The sequence below is a fragment of the Dendropsophus ebraccatus genome, chromosome 14, assembly GCF_027789765.1.
Source record: "Dendropsophus ebraccatus isolate aDenEbr1 chromosome 14, aDenEbr1.pat, whole genome shotgun sequence".
In the NCBI taxonomy this organism is placed as follows: domain Eukaryota; kingdom Metazoa; phylum Chordata; class Amphibia; order Anura; family Hylidae; genus Dendropsophus; species Dendropsophus ebraccatus.
Window position 1 is genome coordinate 60,470,894 of NC_091467.1, and position 24,698 is coordinate 60,495,591.

Genomic DNA, 24,698 nt, shown 5'->3' on the forward strand with positions numbered 1-24,698 from the left:
CTGTTGTTTTTACATAGTCTAAAGAAAAAAAATGTAAACAGCTTTACATGTACATTTTTTCCCTTTATTTCTTTTGTTTTCTTGCCCTTAATGTTATTGTTTTTATGACCTCATCTATATTTACATGACAGGTACAAGGTGTGTAATTCTCATATTATGTGATTGTACCTTAGTCCACCCACAATACACAGCCCCATGCCAAATATTTGGCACACTTGGCAAACATATTGAACATATTATTGTGCAATCTATTAATTCCTTTGCTGTGTAACAGGTTTATATTACAGTATGTCAAAGAAGTGTCAGTCGCCGCTCTCCACGTACTGCACCTCACTCATTTATCTATAGCAGGTCATAGAATATCAACCAGCAGTGGTCTTGAAAACTGTATTTAAAGCGAATCTACCATCAGTACATTCGCTTTAAGCTTTGCATATGGATAGAACAGCAGCGGCACGGGGAAGCCGGTGCCGTGGTCCTTTTTTTGAACCACGGCCCAATCCCCGCGTACAGCGCCATTCTGTTCCCGAGTAAAAAATAAAGGGCCACGGCATCGGCTTCCCCACGCCACCGCTGTTCTATCCAGGTGCAAAACTTAAAGTGTATGTACTGCACTCCCTAAATATAAGACTATTACACACTGTGCCCTCTGACTATAAAACTGCCACATGCTGTGCCTCCTGAATATAACACTGCCACATGCTGGGCCTCCTGAATATAACACTGCCACATGCTGTGCCTCCTGAATATAACACTGCCACATGCTGGGCCTCCTGAATATAACACTGTCACATGCTGGGCCTCCTGAATATAACACTGCCACATGCTGGGCCTCCTGAATATAACACTGCCACATGCTGGGCCTCCTGAATATAACACTGCCACATGCTGTGCCTCCTGAATATAACACTGCCACATGCTGTGCCTCCTGAATATAACACTGCCACATGCTGGGCCTCCTGAATATAACACTGCCACATGCTGGGCCTCCTGAATATAACACTGCCACATGCTGGGCCTCCTGAATATAACACTGCCACATGCTGGGCCTCCTGAATATAACACTGCCACATGCTGTGCCTCCTGAATATAACACTGCCACATGCTGGGCCTCCTGAATATAACACTGCCACATGCTGGGCCTCCTGAATATAACACTGCCACATGCTGGGCCTCCTGAATATAACACTGCCACATGCTGGGCCTCCTGAATATAACACTGCCACATGCTGTGCCTCCTGAATATAACACTGCCACATGCTGGGCCTCCTGAATATAACACTGCCACATGCTGTGCCTCCTGAATATAACACTGCCACATGCTGTGCCTCCTGAATATAACACTGCCACATGCTGGGCCTCCTGAATATAACACTGCCACATGCTGGGCCTCATGAATATAACATTGCCATGTGCTGTGCCTCCTGAATATAACATTGCCATGTGCTGTGCCTCCTGAATATAACACTTCCATACCATCATCACTTTATGTACCTGTGTATGTAAGCTCAGCCCCATGTGCCGCTCGCCCTATACAAGTCCAGTCTGTGCACAGTGCTGTTATGGTGGCATGCTGTCACCTATGGAGCAGGACTGTGGTGTATACTGCAGAGCTTTTATGTAATGTACAGGGAACATCCTGCTCCTGGCACCATAGTCATAGCTCTGGTATTCAGTGACACAACCTAGATGGGTGTGCACTGACACATACAGTGGCTATCCTAACCTTCTGTTAATAGGAAGCTGGTGTGGATCCTTCTGTTAGCCCTTCACTAACACTGATTACCTACCTTAAAGGGGAGTTCCATTTTTTGGGACATTTAAAAGTGAAATTGTTAACTTGTGTGCCATGATGGCTGAAGACCGTGAAGTCCATATAGGAAGTTTGTGCTCTCAATGGGTTTATTGTATTGACCCTATGAAGAATTACTCAGTAGCCATAGCTGTCATGGGAAAATCATACCTCCTGCTGCTGATTTTACATGGGAAGAGGATTTTAAGGACCAATACAACTGACTGTGGGAAAACCTCATTGAGAAATCCGCTGTTATTATATCAGACAGGTCAGGGTGAATGTGCCCAGCTCAATAATTTGCCGGGGCAGTTTCAGAAATTTTAAGAGTCCTGGCAAATATGGGACAATTACCAGTAATGTAAAGAACCATAATGACTGAGGACAGTGCTTATATAAGTACTTTAAGTATCCAGCCCATGAAGTATAAGGCGTTAGAGGGGTACTCCGGGCAAATGTAAAAAAAAAACAGAAAGAGCAGAGGATGGTGGCAACATAATAATGAAGTCAGCCTCCGGACTTGCTCAGCGAGTCAGTGACTTCAGAATGTCCCATTGAGCTGTGTAGTGACATCACAGGATCGGGCGCTACAGGAGACCGTCAGGTGACCGAGAGCGGTGGTGCTGTGGGAGCACCAGGACAGGTAAGTATAACTTCATTATAATGTTGCCACCACCCCCTTCCCTCCCTGAGTTCTTCTTTTAGTAGTAATACATAACATTGACACTTTCCTCTGTGGGCCATACAGTAAAGAGTGATGTATAACGCATGGCAAAGCAGGGACTCCTGTCATAATTAGAGATGAGCAAACCGGTTCGCCCGGTATGGGATCCAATTCGGATTTTCCCAAAAATCCGAGTCCGATTGGATTTGGATTTTTGGAAATCCGCTCCAATTTTTTTTTTTTTTTGCTTTCTAAAATTGCAGGTCGCCATTCTAGAAAGCAGGAAGTGTTCCGGGCGGGAAAAGCGCTTTCCCATGATGTCCGGTACACATCCAATCAGCAGGGATCTTGTACTAGCCCACCCCCTGTGTGACGTCGGTATTGCTTTTAAAAGGAGCGGTCACATGACCGCACCACGCAGTGTGAAGAGGGAGAGAGAAAGAGAGGAAGCAAGCTGCTGTTATGTACTACAAACTACTGAGAAGATATTGTGGGAAAGGAAAGATTAGGAAAGTGGAGAGGAGAAACATCTAGTGATTAAGAGAGAAATATAGAGAGGGCGAAAGATAGATAGATTAGGCATAGGACAGCAAAGGGTGCACGGAACCAAAACGTGCAGTACAGATATACAAGTCCTATACTTCTGTATATCACATTTGTCTTATCCTGAGAGACAAAAATACCTGGTTCAGGTGTATAGCATTGTATCTTAAAAAAAAGTGCTATATACCCAATTTCTATACTTGGACCCTTCTGATTGAAAGTGTGTATATCACATCCGCCTTATCCTGAGAGACTAAAATACCTGGTTCAGGTGTATAGCATTGTATCTTTACAAAAAGTGCTATATATATATATATATATATATATATATATATATATATATATATATATACCCAATTTCCATACTTAGACCCTTCTGATTGAAAGTGTATATATCACATCCGTCTTATCCTGAGAGACTAAAATACCTGGTTCAGGTGTATAGCATTATATCTTAAAAAATTGCTATATATATATAGACAATTTCTATAGTTGTCCTATATATTTCAAGTCCTATATATATATATGTATATATATATATATATCTATATATATACAAGTCCTATATATTACAGAAAATACTGTTCTCATCTACCAAGTGTAGAAATCATAATTTGAATATAAAGTTATGGCACAGCGGCAGCAGGAAACCTCACAAAGCGTTTCAGGCAGAGGGCATGGCAGAGAGTCTGGCTCAAGGGGAAGAAGAGGAAATAGTGCAGGAAGAGGGTCCAGTGGCAGGCATGAGCTTCCTTTGTCACACCAGGGTCGTGTCCACACGTTTGATTCCACAGTCCTGGAGTGGCTGGCTCACACCTCGACGTCCACAAGGATGAGTAGTGAGACAGCCAGCCAGGTATCTATGGGTACCTCGGACACGACCCTGACTTGGCACGGGCACGCAGCAATTCCCCCACGTCCTCCATCTGACATCCTCAGCAACATTCCGCTAACTTTTGACCCGCCGCCTGCAAGGGAGCTGTTGGCGTCTATGAGCAGCCAACTGCTCTTTGATGACGATGAGCACGTGGAGGAAGAGACAGGGGACAATCAAGTGCAGGGCATAGCTGTGTCGGAGGCGATATCAGAGCAGGCCCATGTTAGGCCTGGCAGGAGAGCAGTAGGCAGTAGACGAGAGAGGGCTGGGCAGGAGCCTGATGAGGATGAGAGCATCATTCTGCTACATCGGATGTTACATGGGATCCATGGCAGGATTTGGCTTATTCGACGGATTCGTCAATCGGGCATCCGTCCACCAGCAGGCCCGCCACAACTAAAAAGCAGACAGGCAGCAGTAGTCAACTAACAAGTCGGAAGCGTAGCCGGGACAAGCAGATGACCACTGGGGAAACCTCCTCCACTGCAGGTCCTAGCATCGGCAGCGCCCGCCCATCCTCTCAGCCTGTCGGTAATAGACTCTACACCTCGCCTGTGTGGCAGTTTTTTAAAAAGTGCCCGGAGGATACAGTACCTATGTGGTCATCTGTCGCCTGTGCGACAGGCGCATTAAAAGAGGCAAGAATTGCCATCCTGGCACCAGCGCCATGGCTGCCCATATGAAGCGCCACCACCTTTCCACCTGGGAGAAACAGGGTGATAGTGGGTCACAGCAGGGCTAGGCACAGCCGCGGTCAACAGCAGCAGGAAGCAGCAGTAGTCAGGGGGGCCTTTCACAGAGTCAGACCTCCTCTGTGGAAGGAAGTGTGGCTTCACTTCCTTCTTCGGCTGGTGGCCCCTGTGTTGCTAGTAGTAGGCAGCCTGGCATCATGGAGTCCCTATGCCAGAGGGAGACATATGCACCCAGCAATCCCACAGCAGTCAAGCTGAACGCCCACCTGGCCAAGTTACTGGTGGTCCAGGCTCTGCTGTTTAAAGTTGTCGACTCGGCACCTTTCCTTGAACTGATGTTGTGTGCGGAGCCACGGTGGAAGGTGCCGAGTCAACACTACTTTTCCAACACAGCTATCCCGGCCATGTATAGCTATGTTCGCGAAAAGGTTGCAGACATGTACATTTAACCACAAACATCTGGAGCTGTAATTATGAGCAAGGGCAGTATATGTCCATTACTGCTCAGTGGATAAATGTAATATGGCCGGCGGACCCCCAGCAACTTGGCCAGGGAAGGGCGATAACACCACCCCGTTGTCACAGCAGGGTTCCTGTGTCGCGGTCCTCCTCCACCTCCTCCAGTAGGTCCAAAACCTCCTCAACCGCCAGTGTTCCTCCCTTGTACCACTTGAGTGTAGCATGGAGGTGTCACACGGAGGAAGAGCTGCACCGCCTGCTCGAGACGGAAATCCTCTTGTGGCTGACTCCACGCAATCTTAAAGTTGGGACAGTGGTGATTGACAATGGGAGCAACATTCTCTTCGCGCTGCGTCGAGGAGGTATGAGGCACGCCCTGTGTATGGCACATGTTTTAAACCTAATAGCTACACACAGACTGTGCTGTCAATTGCTCGAAAGCTGTGTAACCATTTTAGCCATTCACTGGCTTCCATGTTGATTACTGCGGTGCCTGCCCTTGCCTTCTTGTTGGCTACTGCTGGGCCTAAACTGGCATCCAGGTTGACTACTGGTGTGCCTGCCCTTGCCTCCATGTTGGCTACTGCTGGGCCTTAACTAGCATCAAGGCTGACTACTGGTGTGCCTGCCCTTGCCTCCATGTTGGCTACTGCTGTGAATTCACTGGCCTCCATATTGGCTACTGCTGGGCCTTAACTGGCATGCACGTTGACTACTTCTGTGCCTGCCCTTGCCTCCATGTTGGCTACTGCTGGGCCTTGACTGGCATCTAGGTTGACTACTGCTATGCCTGCCCTTGCCTCAGTGTTGGCTACTGCTGGGCCTTGACTAGCATATAGGTTGACTACTGCTGTGCCTGCCCTTGCCTCAATGTTGTTCACTGCTGGGCCTTGACTGGCATCTAGGTTGACTACTGCTGTGCCTGCCCTTGCCTCAATGTTGGCTACTGCTGGGCCTTAACTGGCATCTAGGTTGACTACTGGTGTGCCTGCCCTTGCCTCCTTGCTGGCTACTGCTGCTCCTGCCTGTCCTCCATGTTGGCTACTGCTGCTCCTGCCTGTCCTCCATGTTGGCTACTACTGCTCCTGCCTGGCCTCCATGTTGACTACTGCTGCTCCTGTACTGGCCTCAAATGACTATTGCTGGACCTCCTTTGGCCTCCAATGACTTCACTGCATTTGTGACCTTTTTCCTGCATAGACCCTGTAATGGTGAGTTTCCTGCATAGACCCTGTAATGGTGAGTTTCCTGCATAGACCCTGTAATGGTGAGTTTCCTGCATAGACCCTGTAATGGTCAGTTTCCTGCATAGACCCTGTAATGGTCAGTTTCCTGCATAGACCCTCTAATGGTGAGTTTCCTGCATAGACCCTGTAATGGTGAGTTTCCTGCATAGACCCTGTAATGGTGAGTTTCCTGCATAGACCCTGTAATGGTGAGTTTCCTGCATAGACCCTGTAATGGTGAGTTTCCTGCATAGACCCAGTAATGGTGAGTTTCCTGCATAGACCCTGTAATGGTCAATTTCCTGCATAGACTCTGTAATGGTGAGTTTCCTGCATAGACCCTGTAATGGTGAATTTCCTGCATAGACCCTGTAATGGTGAGTTTCCTGCATAGACCCTGTAATGGTGAGTTTCCTGCATAGACCCTGTAATGGTGAGTTTCCTGCATAGACCCAGTAATGGTGAGTTTCCTGCATAGACCCTGTAATGGTGAGTTTCCTGCATAGACCCAGTAATGGTGAGTTTCCTGCATAGACCCTGTAATGGTCAGTTTCCTGCATAGACCCTGTAATGGTGAGTTTCCTGCATAGACCCTGTAATGGTGAGTTTCCTGCATAGACCCTGTAATGGTGAGTTTCCTGCATAGACCCTGTAATGGTGAATATTGAAGTCTAAAAAAAAAATTGACTTTGAGATATCGAAAAGATAATGATGTTACTGACATGTAGAGTCCTAAATTCAACCAAATACACTACCCCTGTATCATATTGATGCTTAAAACTATGAAATCCGATGAAATCCGAAATTCGATCGGACCGAACTTTCCGAAGAAATCCAAAAGTCTGGTCGGACCGAACTTTTGAAAAGTTCGCTCATCTCTAGTCATAATTTGACAGATGTCTCCTGCTGGACTCACTGAGCAGTAAGCCAACAATGCTTTATGCATCTGTGCCTCCCCTGACCCAGCTTAGGTGTAGAAGTAACAGGAGCAGGAACTCTCAAATTGACAGGAGAAGCTGCTCCTGGTGGGGTGCTGTGATTGTGCATATACTCTCCGCTCCCTGCTCTGTCAGGTCAAAACCGAAGTCCTTTAGTATACAATGTAGTGACTATTTAATGAGCACTAGTTTTGGGGACAACACAGTAAGCAATCTGCTTCCATTATTCACATCTAACCAGCACTTGAGGGTGCCACTTATCCCTCTAAATGTAGATTCAAGTGGATTGAACTGGATTTGTCTGCAACGTTACCGAATACCGAGTGACTCTACTATATGAGTATATATTAGGCTGGCTACTATATGACTATATATTAGGGTGGCTACTATATGACTATATATTAGGGTGGCTACTATATGAGTATATATTAGCCTGGCTACTATATGAGTATATATTAGGTTGGCTATTATGTGAGTATATATTAGGTTGGCTTTGCCTATCTCTGGCTATCTAGCACAGTTTCCCTCTGACAAGGTTGTGCCAGGAAAACATGACTATGGCTTCTTGGACTCCTTAGGGCTGCATCACCAGGAGTCATATACCGAGCTGATAACAAACCTTCCGAAAGTTCGCTCATCACTATTCAGGAGTCCGGCCCTCTTATTACTCTGCGGCTCCCAGATGCAAAAAGCCCAATTGGCACCATAGATGGAAAATACAATCGTCATAGGGGTCAGGATTAAAAAATAATAATAATAATAATTCTTTATGAGAAAATCCAATTGTTTTTAGATGTTTGGTCTGAAGAATAAAACCACATGTAGCATAATGGTGCGTTCACACCTACAGGATCTGCAGCTGATTTTCTGCAGCAGATTTCATTTAAATAACTGAACACAGCATCAAATCTGCTGCAGATCTGCTGCAGATCCTGTAGGTGTGAACGCACCCTAACAGTACGAAACATCCACACAACTATCCTTGTCTCCTATAAATCCTATTTTACTATATGCCACTGAGAAGCCCCAGGATTTGTCAAATCATACTCCTAAATTCCTTTAAGCTCCATAAAGACGGCTTTAGCTCCACGCCTACTCCATCTTGTCAATAAATAAGATTAAACTAAACGTCCCTATAAATTTTCTTTAGGTTAGTGCGTGCTGCTTAAGCTTGTGTTGTCCTGCTTGGGTTCATTGAGTGATGTCATTGGGGGTCGAAGGTCATGACCTACTTTAATTGGTTTTATGGTATGGTATGTTTGTAGTCATTAAGCAATATTCTCTATACTAATGTCTTTAAAGAGAGTATGGTGTCCTATCTCAGGGTAGTTCAAACTAGTGACAGAAAAGCTGAGAATGATGGATCTGCTGATCCAGAGATCTCATCCTGAATAACATGGACAATAAGTAGTCCTCTCCATAATGTGCATGAGCCCAGTAATCCTCAATATTCATGAGAAGCAGAAAACCCCACCCACCAGCTGCTGATTGGCAGTAATCTGTCCATGCTGTGTATAGGCAGTCACCTGTCAATCAGTAGCTGGAGGGCGGGGGGAGGGGTGTGGCAAGAATCCTATTCTCCTGCATATTAGGAGAACGGCTGAATAGAATGATGTAAGTAATACACCGATCTGTTCTGTATTTCTGTCACTGGTTTATGCTGCCCTCATTTGAGGCGGAATAAACCTAGTGACAGATTCCCTTTAGGGAGGCTTTCCTATAGGTTTTATTCTGTGGTATGAACAGGGCCGATTCTGTTGTCTCTGCCGCCTTAGGCAAACCTCAGGCACCCCCACCCCCACCTGGAAGCCATATCATCTGTCCCCCCAACCCCAGCATCCCCCCGCGAGACCCGATCACCACAACGCGGCCCCTGCCGACCCCGGGCCCTTACCGCAGCCTGGAGGTCGAAGGGAGCTGCCGGGTGACATTGCGGTGCCCTGGCGGGACGAAGAGACAGCGGTGAGCATGGGCGGCGGGCTGGCTGCGGCAGGACAGGTGAGCAGCTGCTGTCATTTTTGTTAAGTGAAACTTAACTAAAATGACAGCAGGGGGGGACATAATGCCGCCCCCTGCCGGACCGTTGAATCTGCCACCTGAGGCAGAATGCTCATTCCGCCTCATGGCAGAAGCGGCTCTGGGTATGAATCAAGAAACCTAGCAATGCATATGGCAATCATGTTCACAGACGTCAATCACCCAAAGGTAGAAAAATAAGCATATTTTTGGACTCCATTTGAGTTTTTGGTTTGGTTGCATTGAATAGCACAGACCTTCCTAGTCACATGGAAGTAAGGAGAGATGCTACTATGTGGCATGTATCATAGTCATATCAAGGAGGTATCAGGTATCGGGGAATCTTTTGACTCCTTCATTCTAATTATTGTGGGGACATTGGCAGTCAGTGATGGCAAATCCTAACAATATAATCTGCCGAATGACATGGCGTCTGGATTATGTGATGTCCATTTTTCCATGTAGGTACTAATCTGAGGCATGGGTCTTGTGCATTTGCAAAGGGGTGACTATCTTTTTTTCCATGTAGTTTGCGCCAAACTCATTTTCCAAACTCATACGCAAATGTCAAGCCACACCCCCTTAAAAAAACTAAAGTCTGAACTTGTCTCACCCAAACAGTGTGCAGGATTAGTAAATGTCATGATCCCTTTCAAGCACCGAACTTAAAGCGTAACTGAAATTTAATATCAATAATACAAGTGATTTTAAGAAACTCTGTAATAGGTTTTATTAAGCAAAAGAGTTTCCTTCTGTACTCAAAAAGTTGTTTTCCTACCCCCCCCCTTTCCTCACTTCAGAAGAAGAAGGATTTCTGTGTCCATTATGTTCTATGGAGGGGTCGAGGCAGGGGAGTGAGCACGGAAAGGAGAAAAGCAGGGCTGTACAAAACATCACCCTGCAATCTTCTCTCACCAAGCTCCCAGATAAGCACTGACCTTTCTGACCTGTGAATCCAGCACTTTATGTGCCGGGACCGTTTGCAAACTGTGTAGCTGCTTCTCTGCTCTACCTGCTCACTCTTCCCCCTCGGCCCCTCCCCCCTCCATAGGTTGTAATGGACTCAGCAAATCAGTCTTCACCTTGCTCCTTTGAAATCAAGACGACTTCGCCTGATAATGCACAGATAAGAAGTGCGGGGTGGGGGGAGGGGGGGGAGGCTGGAAAACAGATTTTTGAGTGCCTAATAAAACCTAATTTAAATGACAGTTACACTTTAAAGAGTTTGCAATCCCTGCCCGGTATGTATATTCAGACAAAAACTTTGTTAACCCCCTTTCCTATACCATAAGATTGCTTCAAGTTTTGGCATAGACACGGAGCTGTGCCCATACTGTTTATGCTGTAAAGGCCGGGATAAGGGATACCACCGATCCCAGCTGCTTACATACTTAGATGCCATGGTCCATAGTAGTCAGTATTTCGGGTGCTTTAATGTGTGGATGTTTTATTATTATCATGGAGTAAAATAAGCCAAGTACACAGAAACTTTGATCCAATTCCGAATACTCCTAGCTCCTCAGTAATTGCTATGTAATTGCACGGGCGATGAGTTCAGATAATTTAACCTTCTTATTTCACAACTATCTGAGCGATGAAGATATTATTTGTACAAGGTGCTGGATTGTCAGCCAGGGCAATGCCACTGAAGAATGCATGTACACTTTATAGTCAAGATTACCATCATTTACAAATGACTGCTTATCATCTCTTGTGACATAAGGTATGGCACGTACAGCTGTTTTACATATGTAATATAGGAAGATGTGGTCTCCAGCAAAGTCAAACGTGAAGCCCTTATAGAGACATGGTTAAAATCCGGTCCAAAAAAGAACAAAAATGAAACACCGACGCATTTCGAAGTGTAATACTTCTTATTCATGGGATAACCATCAGCATGTCAGGACTCTTGTATACTAATTGGCTGACTAGCATCCCTTGGGCTCTAGGATGAGAGTTTGATGTTCCCACCTCTCAGAGTTCACAGATGACAGTTAGCGGACTGTATCCTGTATAACGTCCCCTATAGACTAACCCTGGAGTGTTACCCCTAAGGACACCATACATCAGGAACGCTGTACATATTAGGGGAGATTTATCAAACATGGTGTTAAGTGAAACTGGCTCAGTTGCCCCTAGCAACCAATCAGATTCCACCTTTCATTCCTCACAGACTCTTTGGAAAATGAAAGGTGGAATCTGATTGGTTGCTAGGGGCAACTGAGCCAGTTTCACTTTACACCATGTTTGATAAATCTCCCCTGTTATGTTTCCATTATTCCACATAAAAGAATATGTTCTATGATGTCACTTTATGAGAAACCTTACAAATAAAATTTTGGCTTATGTGCTACGACAACAAGGATGATTTTACATTGTTTGGCTTTAAACGTAGAACAAATACAAGGAACACCCCACATTACTGGTACTAGTCAAAAGCCTAATGGATGGTGTTACTATAGGCCGGTTACAATGATATATAATACATTATGTACAATCTCATGTAGAACCAGGTTCTTCCTTGGAACCGGCATTGCCAAAATTTTTGAATTTAAAGACGAGCTCAAAATCTATGGGTGCTGGATTGGACAGTATTATCATTGCTGACATGAAGTTTGGGTATCAATGGATATGACCATGCCGGGTCGATACTGCACACAAACCCCATTGTGATCCAATTGGACTCACGCACAGTGCCGACCTGGCATGGATACCCCAACTTCCAGCAGCCAAATGGATTTCATGCATGCTGCGTCTGCGCACTTGGTGATAAGTACACTTAAAGGACCACACACACTTTAGTCATAAGTCAGCGGAACCCTCTGGAAATGCCCAACTGTCTAAGTAAATGGCGGCCTCCAACCACTCACCCGACACATGGCACCAAGGGAGAGGAGGGTCAGACATGTTAAAATTCAACTTTCGACCCTTTTGTTCTCAGATAGTAAGTTGCTACCAGAAGAGTCTGGCAACCGCTTACCCCTTCTCTCCCCATTGAGAACACATGTCAGACGTTCATGTGTATGGGGTGACAGGGAGGCAATTGAAAGCGTATAGCCACATAGGTCTGAAGACACTAGAATATTCTTCTTTCATAATAATAACATATAATAAGCACATATCATACACCATAGGTATCCAGACACCACCAGCACAATGGCAATAACAATAAGTATATCAATAAAAACTCAGACACAAAAAGCGTAAACACACAAATGTACCAGGTGACAACATATAACATATAGCACTATATACAATAAGCTCTATTACACGGCTGAAGGATGAGCAGACTAGCTAATATAATATATACGGGCGTGCATGTATAGAGAACTAAGTCTACACCTGCAGTTACACCTGTATCTGGTATATCACTCATAGGTCTGTTGTCTCAGTAGCAGCACACTCCTGTACTCACCTGTCATGGCTGTGTCTGTGCGGCAGTGATTCAGGCCAGGCACTCGCACTCGGGAGTCATGGAATGACAGCAGGTAATATCCAGCTTGTATTTATAAGTGCAGCTCGCCATTCTCCTCCTATTCCACCTAATCACAATGTAAATGAACTGGGTGAGGTTTAATATACTTGTATTCAGCATGTGCTCCCAGACTGGCAGTCACATTGGCATTATAGGTCTACTATCGACAACTATTTATTCCAGAAACATAGAAACGAAAGATCGATATAGTAATAACGGCGTACCGTATAAGCGGTGCATCAGTCTCTGCTACTCTTGAAGGTTCAACTAAAAATCTGTTTTTGAAAAATCTACTAGGTATATTAGGCTGGTTACCATGGCCTGTGTGCCTGCCATTGTAAATTTGCTTGTACTGTCCGCCTCAGACATGCTGTACACAGCAACGATTACACTGGATAATGCAACGAATTAGCATTAGGGTACAAACACACTGAGCGAATCCGCTGCGGATCCCTGCCCTGTGCAATCAATTGCAGACAAACTCGCAGCAGGATGGATATCCCGCTGCGAATTTGTCAGCAGCCCGCCCTGTTAACCCCCCGACCACTGGCACTAAACATCACCTGGTCCCAGCTCCGGCTTGCTTCGGGGGTTTCCGGCAGGTCCCGGTTGACCAATTAGTGCGCTGCCCCGCCACAGCGCACTGATTGGCTGAGAGGGCCATGAAGACTCCGGAAGCCCCGAAGCAAGCAGGAGCGGGAAGCAGGTGATGTATACGCTCCGGCGGCGGGAGATTAATGGGGCAGGCTGCTGACAAACTCGCAGCGAGATGTCCCTCCTGCTGCCAGTTTGTCTGCCAATGAGTGCACAGGGCAGGGGGCCACTGCGGATTCGCCCAGTGTGTTTTTACCCTTAAAGCAAATGTACCACTAGGTACATCGCTTTGTGTTTTCTACATGAACAGATCGATGCAGGGCAGCGTGCTGCAGTCCTTATTACGAACTGCTGCCCTTTACCTGCGCACAGTGCCGGTCTATTACCGAGCACCAGCTGGGCATGGTTTTGTCACACTGGCGGCTGTTTTTTTTTTTTTTTTTTTTTCAAAAACAGATGTCAGCCACTTACACATCACATTAGTGGTATCTAGATTTGGATCTTGGTATACTTATTTTAATATTTCATTCAAAAACTCCTACAATATCACCACCATCTATAATACCTATTTACAATGTCTAAACTGTTGTCCTGTCCATTCTGTGCTGTATAAATAACAAATGACCATTGCCTTTGGTTATTCCCCTTGAACTCTTGTTCTTCACCATATCACACTATGTACAAGTCTATTCATCCTTCCTGTTTTGTACTGGAACATTTTAGAGTGAACACATGACACCGGTCACACTAGTACTTTGCACATAATAACTGGCTCTAAGACGTGCATGTAATCTGTAGTAGTCATCGTTTTGCGTGAGTTATTGTTTTGTACTTTCTTGCCAATTTGACATAGCACAGATCTGACCAGCTGTCCTATGGGGTTTTTGTTTCTTGTGCCTGGCCCCTTCAATAATACTTGGAAATATCATGGAAAAATTGCCCTGGGGTAAGGGTGGTAATAGAAATAAACTACTATTAAAGGGAACGGAGGTGAAGTGTAATACCACTCACAGCCTGAGGACAGGGGTGGCACTGTTTTTTCAATAACATAGCTGTTTTGTTTCTAATCCTTTACAACCCCTTTAAGTGGATATTTATACTCACAAATATATTTTTTAATCCCTGAATGTGAGCGCTATCATGTCTATAGGGAAGCAGCGAGGCCTGTAATGGACCCGGACCTCTGTTAGGCCTCCGTCATGTCCTATGTAAACCGGGTTATGTGAGGCCGATAACGAAAACTGACAGAACAGATATGTATATATTGGGGTAGCAATATTGGCAGCATTGTACTTACCATCCACGCTGTTTGTGATCCAGCATCCAGGTCTTCCATCCTCCGGGCCACTGGCTGTAACTTCAGAATGATTGATAGCTGGAGAAGGCGGGTCTGAAGATGCGGCCAGAGGATGGAAGACCTGGATGCTGGATCACAGGCAGCATGAATGGTAAGTATACACTGCTGCTTGTGATCTTTAAACTAACAGCATGGATATATACATATCCCAGAAGACCCCAATAGATACATATATGTGCTGTCAGCTTCCTGGGCTACACAAATAATATAAGGGTCATTCATGTAAAGGTACTGCAAACAAGCGGTGATCTCACTGACCATCGCCCATTTGCGTCAGCACTGGCCGACAAATCTTTACATCTAAGTTCTAATTAACCCAAGAATAAGGTTTCACAACTGGCCCCTACATGGTCCCTGTAGGGCTAGAGGTTTTTGTTACAACCATAATAATAATACTAACTAAATCCAGGTCTCTCTGTTATATCATGGACGGTAATTGCTTGGACGTTGGCCCACTGGAGGATCCTATGATATGTGGCAGATCAATTTTCTTTCCTGAAGTTGGCAGCAAAACCAGCACATGGCTGAAGAATGCCCCGAATGCCGGCAGGTATCTGTGGAATTACTCGCTTAGGTTAATACTCATTCATTTGCCGTTTTATGTCTATGTGAACTTGCTTACCATACTATCACCATGAATCAAGCTCTACATCAGTATACAAGAGGTTAAACTTCTGCCTGGGTGCGTCCACCTGCGCGTCCCCTGGGGGCGAAAATCACCATGAAATATTGGGCTAATCTTCAGTAATTATCATCTGCACATCTTCACACCTTGGCAGCCATCCATGCTTAGATTATACGCTACTGTATAGTCCACCTGGATCTTTTCCTTTCACCTGATATATTCAGTGTTGGACTGGTCCACCAGAGGACAGGAGAATCCTCCGGTGGGCCCCCCCAGCTTTAGAACCTGACTGACATGTGGTTTCTCACTGGCTCTTCATTGGTGGGCCCCCAGGATCATTTCCTCTGGTGGGCCCCATATACCCCAGTCCGACACTGGATATAAACCCAATTAATGGACAGTATAGGACCCATTAAAATGCACATGCTACGGGGCTCTATAGACTTCACAGGTGTATGGTCAGTCATTGCGGGACCCTTGTTATTGGAGCAACGCTATATGTTTCCAATTTGTAAAAGTTGTGCTGTATGTATCTATCTCACACTATATATTCAAATTAACCGGTTTCATACACATTTGTAATTTAGTTCTATTTAAAAATCTCAAGTCTTCCAGTACTTATCAGCTGCTGTATGTCCTGGCAGGAAGTGGTGTATTCTTTCCAGTCAGACACAGTGCTCTCGTCTGCCACCTCTGTCCATGTCAGGAACTGTCCAGAGCAACAGCAAACCCCCATATAAAACCTCTCCTGCTCTGGACAGTTCCTGACCCAGAGATGGCAGTAGAGAGCACTGTGTCAGACTGGAAAGAATATACCACTTCCTGCAGGGCATACAGCAGCTGATAAGTACTGGAAGGAATACATTACTTAAAAAAAAATGTAAACATTTTTTTAGGAACCACAATACTGAAATATAGCAGCATATGTCTAGGTATTCAGGCATAAACTAAGTCAGATGTTCTTTCCTGATCCTAAGTCCCATTTACTATCTATTATGTATCAGAAAAAGAATAATAATCTCCATCCCTAATACAATACAATAACAAAGCTAAAAACAGTTACGATTTTTCTTCCACTCAGTTTAAATGGTTTCTTATTGCTTTGAGTGGCGTGTGTGAAGAAACTGCAAACATCTCATTCCAGGGAGTGAGCGGGATAAAAGTAATCCCGGCATGTCTTTTTTTGGTGCAATAAAACGTGATGTAATAAGCTTTATAATCTGTCAGCACCGCGCTATTAATCACATCAAAACAGAAGGAAACCGGAGGCAAATAGCTCAGCATTAAGTACGGAGCTATGTGTTACACGGGACGATTATCATGCAAAAAATCGTTAAGTCGTTCGAATGCAGTGTAATTGCAGGCAACCATTGAAAAATTGTTCGTGTGTCTTTGATTTAGATCTGACCCTAAAATCATTGTCTCAGCCAGAGATGTCAGCAGAGAGCACTGTGTCAGACTGAAAATAGAACATTTCCTGCAGGACATACAGCAGCTGATAAGTACGAAAAGACTTGAGATTTTTAAATAGATGTAAATTACAAATCTGTTTAACTTTATGATATCAGTTGATTTGAAAGAAAAATATTTTCGCTGGACAACCCCTTTAATCATTTGCTAATCGTTCAGTGTAATTCCAAACCTTTCCTTCTTTTGCTGGGATCAAATAGAGTAACAATCTTAACTAACGACTATCATTCTGTGTAATACGATTTCAGGTTAACGATAAACAATTTCGTTTGCGACCGTTAATCGTTAAAAATTGCTTCGTCTAATTGGACCCTAAGTAATAGAGATTAGAGAACCTCGAGTACGCTTGGGTTGGAAATCTCAGCATTGGATTACCGGTGGCTGAAGCAGTTGGATGCAGCCCAAGGTAATCAAATGATGAGAGCCCCGAAACCAAGTGTGCTCAAGGTTTGCTTTTCTCTAGTAATAAACAATGCACCCAATATAATCAATAAAGAGCATTTCTGATACTCATCTCTAGTATAATAACAATATAAATATAATATATAACAATAAAAATATATATAACAATAAAAATATATAACAATGAAAATATAATTGTAACGCCTGGAGTAGTGGATCCACTGGACCGTCACCAGCGATGGCACTAACCTCACCAGGGAGCGGAGTCTAAGGGGCCGCTGGCTTTCACCAGAGCCCACCGCAAGGCGGGATGGACTTGCTGCGGCAGGCAACCCCCAGGTCGCTACCCCTGGCTTGGTTGCTAGTGACGGCAGGCGAGGCGTGGCAGGAGCAGTAGGCAGGAGATAGCGGTAGCGGATAGGAATCAGGAACAACAGGGGGCTGGGCCAAACGCTATGGGAAGCATGTAGAGGCTCCAACCCCTGTAGTGGGGCAGGGCTGGAACTTATAGGGGAGTGATTGACATGTGGACCAATTAGGAGCTCACTGCCCCTTTAAATCTGAGACAGCCGGCGCGCGCGCCCTAGGAGGCGGGGACGCGCGCGCCGGCCGGCACAGACAGAGACAGGAGCGGAGGAGAGGTGGGGCGCCCCCAGGGGCCGAACTAGCAGCAGTGCCGGGTCCCTGCACAAGGACCCCGGCGGCTGCATGGGGCAGGAGGAGGTCGCGGCGGCGGCCCGAAACACGGGACGCCGCCGCAGCCGTGACAGTACCCCCCCCCCCTTTGGCCTCCCCCTCTTTCTTGCCTGCAGATGGAGGCATCAGGCAAGCCTTGGTATTCCGCCGGTAGGCCGGACAAAGACTTGGCGGGCTCGGGTGACAACATAGAGTACTTGGGCTGAGGTGACCTCAGACACTGGTTGGAACAGGCCTGACCCCAACTAAGAATCTTCCCGGTTCTCCAGTCCAGCTTAGGGGCATGTAATTGCAGCCAAGGGAGTCCCAGGAGGATGGTGGAAGAAGAATGGGGCAGGACGTAGAAGGAGATCTTTTCCAGATGTGACGTGCCCACCTGGAGGACTAGAGGTGCGGTCTGGTAGTGCACATGGTCGGTAAGAATCTCGCCCGTGACCGAGGAGATAGTCAGGGGTCTGGCTAGTGGGGTCACGGGTAGCCGCCATCTCTGGACCAATGTAGCTGCAATAAAATTGCCTGCTGACCCAGAATCGAGAAAGGCAGTAGTCTGGTGAGTTTGTCCTGAGGGTGTCTGGATGGAGACTGGCACAGGCAACTTTGGAGAGGTGGCATTCACACTTAGGGAGACCTCTCCCACCGGACCTAGGTGCTGGCATTTCCCGGACGCTTGAGGACGTTGGGGACATCTCAGTCGAAAGTGATCCGAACCACCGCAGTAGAGGCAGAGATTCAGCTCCAGACGACGAATTCTTTCATCAGGCGTCAGATGAGCCCGTTCCACCTGCATGGGAATCTCAGGAGTTGACTGGGACTCCGGAACGTCAGGATTCTGGAAGACCGGCGCCAGCTGGTGATGGCGACGGGACAGGCCTAGTCGCCGTTCATTCCAGATCTCCTCCTCTCTCTCAGAAAAACGAGTATCGACCCTGGTGGCCAGTAGGATGAGTTCGTTCAGGGAGGTAGGTAGGTCTCGGGCGGAAAGCACGTCTCTCACCCGACTGGACAGACCCCTCTTGAAGGTGGCTATTAGAGCGGCCTCATTCCAGTCCAATTCTGCCGCCAGGGTGCGGAACTGGATGGCGAAGTCACCAACAGAGGAAGTTCCTTGGGATAGGTTGAGGAGAGCAGTCTCAGCCGAAGACGCACGGGCAGGTTCCTCAAAGACAGAGCGGAACTCGGCCAGGAAAATTCCCGGTCACGGTCCCACAGTGGTGTGGCCCAGGCCAGAGCTCTACCTTCCCATAGGCTGATGATGAAAGCCACTTTAGAGCGCTCGGGTGGCAAACTGACTGCTTAGAAGTTCGATATGCATGGTGCATTGGGTCAGGAATCCTCTGCACAACTTGGAGTCACCAGAGTATTTGCTTGGGAGAGCCAGTCGAAGTGTAGAAAAAGCAGCAGGAGGTGGTGAGCGCTGGGCTGTAGTATGCTGCTGTAAGGCGGCAGTTAGTTGCTGGATCTGCTGCGACTGTTGCTGGATTTGTTGCGCCTGTTGGGCGACCACTCGGGCTATGTCACGGATATCAGGCACCTCGCCGGGATCCATGGTTGGAGCCTACTGTAACGCCTGGAGTAGTGGATCCACTGGACCGTCACCAGCGATGGCACTAACCTCACCAGGGAGCGGAGTCTAAGGGGCCGCTGCTTTTCACCAGAGCCCACCACAAGGCGGGATGGACTTGCTGCGGCAGGCGACCCCCAGGTCGCTACCCCTGGCTTGGTTGCTAGTGACGGCAGGCGAGGCGTGGCAGGAGCAGTAGGCAGGAGATGGCGCTGGCAGAGGTCTGTAGGCGTAACCGCAGGTGACCGGCTGAACACAGGAGCAATGGAGTGACAGGGAAGCAGGAACCAGGAACAAGGACTAGGGACCAGGTAGCTGATAGGAATCAGGAACAACAGGAAGCTGGGCCAAACGCTATGGGAAGCATGTAGAGGCTCCAACCCCTGTAGTGGGGCAGGGCTGTAACTTATAGGGGAGTGATTGACATGTGGACCAATTAGGAGCTCACTGCCCCTTTAAATCTGAGACAGCCGGCACAGACAGAGACAGGAGCGGAGGAGAGGTGAGGCGCCCCCAGGGGCCGAACTAGCAGCAGCGCCGGGTCCCTGCACAAGGACCCCGGCGACTGCATGGGGCAGGAGGAGGTCGCGGCGGCGGCCCCAAACACGGCCGTGACAATAATATAGAACAATATAAACAATGAATAAGTCACAGTTTTACAGTCTTAGGCTATGTTCCCACTTCGTAAGAGACCAGGTCACGGAACGGCCGCAGCGTTCTCATGCGGGCACATCCGTGCGTGTCTGCATCAGAACTCTCCACTGCACGCTCCCTTCCTGCGGCCACAAGAGTGACTGACAGGAAGGGAGCCAATATCTCCTGCCCTGTCAGTGCTGCTGCATGTAACTATGAGCGCTCATTACGAGTGCTCATAGTTACAGTTCAGATGGCAGCAGCGAGCGGGGCAGCGGCCCTGTCCAGCGGTCTTGAGCACAAGAGCAGGGCGTGGGGGCCCCCCTGGATGTTGTGGGCCCCAAGCAATCGCTTGGGGTGCTTGGTGCCAAAGACCGCCAATGTGTGGCGGTATTATGTAATGGTATCATTGATGATATCTTTATAAGGTTATAAGTAGAGATGACGCGAACCGGGTTCGAGTCGTTCCGAACTCGAACTTTCAGCATTTGATTAGCAGTGGCTGCTGAACTTGGATAAAGCTGTAAGGTTGTCTGGAAAACGTGGATGCAGCTAATGACTATATCCATGATTTCCCCATAGCCTTAGGGCTTTATCCAACTTCAGCAGCCACCGCTAATCAAATGCCGAAAGTTCGGGTTCGGATTGACTCCAGCATGCTCCAGGTTCGCTCATCTCTAGTTATAAGGTAACTACTGTATGTATTGGGGCTCTTAATACAGTGTTGGGTCATTTTCAGGGCATTATACTGTGTGTGGAGCTCCGATTCTGATAACGTTGGGTTGGGGGGGGCCCACTCTTGAGGGCTGTGCACTGGGCCCACCAATGTATTAAAACGGCCCTGACCGCAAGCAATGTTTGGCTTGCGATCACAAGAGGCCGGGCCCCCCCGGCTGTCTTGCGGCTCCCCAGGGAGCTCTGTGTGCGCCGGGGGGAAGTATTTCCGCGCAGGGAGCATCGCGTTGGAAAAGAACAGGTCCCACGAAGCTCCGCCCCCTCCGCGCTAAGTCCCGCCAGCGCGTGTGACCTGGGGGCTACAGAAATCATTCAGGTGAGTATAGATTTTTTTGTTTTTAAGGGGATGATGAGGGGTGTAGTGGTATGATGAAGGAACAAGAGGATGATGATGGGTGTAGTGGTATGATGATGATGGGACAAGAGGATGATGGGGGGTGTAGTGGTTTGATGATGGAACAAGAGGATGATGGGGGGGTGTAGTGGTATGATGATGGAACAAGAGGATGATGGGGGTGTAGTGGTATGATGAAGGAACAAGAGGATGATGCGGGGGGTGTAGTGGTATGATGAAGGAACAAGAGGATGATGAGGGGCGCAGTGGTATGGTGATGGAACAAGAGGATGATGGGGGTGTAGTGGTATGATGATGGAACAAGAGGATGATGGGGGTGTAGTGTTATGATGATGATGGGACAAGAGGATGATGGGGGGTGTAGTGGTATGATGATGGAACAAGAGGATGATGGGGGGTGTAGTGGTATGATGATGGGACAAGAGGATGATGGGGGGTGTAGTGGTATGATGATGGAACAAGAGGATGATGGGGGGTGTAGTGGTATGATGATGGGACAAGAGGATAATGGGGGGTGTAGTGGTATGATGATGGGACAAGAGGATGATGGGGGGTGTAGTGGTATGATGATGGGACAAGAGGATGATGGGGGTGTAGTGGTATGATGATGGGACAAGAGGATGATGGGGGGTGTAGTGGTATGATGATGGGACAAGAGGATGATGGGGGGTGTAGTGGTATGATGAAGGAACAAGAGGATGATGATGGGACAAGAGGATGATGGGGGGTGTAGTGGTATGATGATGGAACAAGAGGATGATGATGGGACAAGAGGATGATGGGGGGTGTAGTGGTATGATGATGGAACAAGAGGATGATGGGGGGTGTAGTGGTATGATGATGGAACAAGAGGATGATGAGGGGTGTAGTGGTATGATGATGGAACAAGAGGATGATGAGGGGTGTAGTGGTATGATGGTGGAACAAGAGGATGATGGGGGTGTAGTGGTATGATGATGGAACAAGAGGATGATGGGGGTGTAGTGGTATGATGATGAAGGAACAAGAGGATGATGAGGGGTGTAGTGGTATGATGATGAAAGGGCAGGAGGATGAAGGGGTAGTAGTATTATGGTGGAGGTGGTTGTAGTATGATGATGGAGGGGCAGGAGGAGGGGACAACATGGGGGGCATCTGTAAGGGGGATAAAATGGGGGCCATCTATATGGCTGATAACATGGGGGCAATCTATATGGGGGATAACATGGGGGGCATCTATAATAGGGACAACACAGGGGGCCATCTATAAGGGGGAAACATTGGGGGGCCATCTATAAGGTGGATTACACGGGGGGTGTATACAATAGGGGGATATGTACTATAAGGGTGATCACACAGTGTCAGGGCTACCTACTAAATGAGGGGCCAATACAGATGTGCAGTTTGTAGAGAGATGAGGATGGTGCCAGTGTGAGGAGCCTAATATGTCTGTCTGGCAGATTCTGTGGATTCGTGGCTCCAAAAAGTTCTCATAACGGCCCAGAACAGATGGAGAAGATGAAAAGGGAAGAACTCCGATCAGAGAAGACATCCCCTGTGAGTCACCTGATATAACTACACTGTGATGTATATGGTGTATAGAACCTGTGTACAGTGCGTCCACCTCTATATGACTGTATGAAGTGATATTGGTCTATGTACAGAGGATTTTATTCAGTAGCAGCGGTGGTGTTAGTCAGTATGTGGTAGTGTTAATCAGTAGCAGCGGTGGTGTTAGTCAGTATGTGGTGTTATTAGTCAGTAGCAGCAGTGGTGTTAGTCAGTATGTGGTAGTGTTAATCAGTAGCAGCGGTGGTGTTAGTCAGTATGTGGTGTTATTAGTCAGTAGCAGCAGTGGTGTTAGTCAGTATGTGGTAGTGTTATTCAGTAGCAGCGGTGGTGTTAGTCAGTATGTGGTAGTGTTAATCAGTAGCAGCAGTGGTGTTAGTCAGTATGTGGTGGTATTAGTCAATATCAGCTGTGGTGTTAGTCAATATGTGGTTTTATTAGTCAGTAGCAGCAGTGGTGTTAGTCAGTATGTGGTAGTGTTAATCAGTAGCAGCGGTGGTGTTAGTCAGTATGTGGTGTTATTAGTCAGTATGTGGTAAGGGGGGGGGCCCAAGTTGACCTCTTGCACCAGGGCCCAAGAGACATTAGCTACTGCTCAAACATCAAATATTGACATTTTCCTTTCCTATATTGTTTATATGCTTTTTAAAAAATTGTTTAATAAATGTCACAACCAAAAACCTTGTTAGGTAGTCCCCTGGTTTCCATCCTTTAACCCTCTCCAGATGAGGGTCAGGTCTCCGCTGCAGGGGAGGGACTACCTGGTTTCTAGCTTTTAGAGCGCCCTGGTATAGATAGCAGCTGACCCTGAGGCCGAGAGCCACTAGTGTGAGGCACTGAGAGGTCAGCCAGGAGAGCAGTCCAGATACAGGCCAAGGTCTTGAGCAATGAATGTCCTGGTATGGGTTGCCGTACAGAAAGGAGTCCGGCAGAATCAGAAACCAGGACATGGATATGGTTTATAATACACAGGATATCAAAATCAGAGTAACACATCTTCACAATGAACGCTAGGAAGCAACCAAGTGCTGCATGGAGACTCTCCCTTGGTTCTCTGTGAGTAACCTCAATAGGTTCCTCTTCTCCAGCCATCTTAAAGGGGTCGATACTGTGCCTCACTGGAGACAGTGCTAGCGGTCGGCCACATTCTGGGTTAACACAACGGAAAAAGAGTAAAAGGAAGGTCCTATTACACCAAATGATTATCGGCCATACTTGGCTGATCACTGGCCGTTCCTGCCGATGATGGTTTAGTGTAAGGGTACTATTACACCAAGCGATTTTTTGACGACTAACGATTAACGATAAACGATCTCAAACGACCGCTATGGAAAACGAGTCGGCTTGAGATCGTTTGCCCAATTACACAGAACGATCGTTCTTGCGTACGTTTTGTCGTCGCTATTGCGTACGTTTCAGCTATGACTCTTACATACACCAAACAATTTGCGGACGATGAAACGATAAAAATAGGTCCGAATTCTATCAAACGACCAACGATTTCTCATTGGTCGTTTGATCGTTGTCTGCTATTACACAAAACGATTATCGTTTAAATCCGAACGATTTTTTTGAACTATAATCGTTCCGTGTAATACCACCCTAGTAGCGCATGTCAAAAGATCATGAGGAGCCGAAATGCGCGGTGTCAGCTGATCACGTTGAAAAATCACGATCAATGCAGCAACGGTGTGCTGTGCATCGCTCCATGTAATAGGATCTAAGGATCGTCCAGGCAGCCCCACTACCCTACAGCCCCTAATGATCCTCCCGCTTGCTGTCTGTACGAGGGGCAAGCCAGCGCTGACATCACTTGTGGAGATCACAACATCTGGACGTTATTGTCAGCAGTAGATCCCTGTTCACACTATGACGCAGGCTGTTAACAATGAGTTAGAGGGCCGCACTAAAGATCTGATCAGCTGACAAATAAGTGTTGGCTTGTTAATCAGCCGATTGCTTTTACATGATGCAGTAATCGGCCAGTTTGGGCTTAAAGGGCCTTAACTATGATGGGAAAATCCCTTTAAGCCTGTGATA

The 24,698-nt window shown here is 47.0% G+C and overlaps 1 protein-coding gene across 2 annotated transcripts in view; it reads right to left on the reverse strand.

Moving 5' to 3' along the window:
* The window catches only part of LOC138773096 (protein-glutamine gamma-glutamyltransferase E-like), a 115,270-nt gene that overhangs the window by 20,309 nt on the left and 70,263 nt on the right, over positions 1 to 24,698 (reverse strand). Inside the window, exon 2 of one of the 2 annotated variants that reach the window (XM_069954063.1) lies at positions 12,623 to 12,749. The exons of the other annotated variant lie outside the window; for it this stretch is intronic. Within the exon in view, the coding sequence (XP_069810164.1) occupies positions 12,623 to 12,629 (7 nt within the window). The 5' untranslated portion in view covers positions 12,630 to 12,749. The remainder of the gene's footprint in view (positions 1 to 12,622; positions 12,750 to 24,698) is intronic. 2 annotated transcript variants of the gene reach the window in all.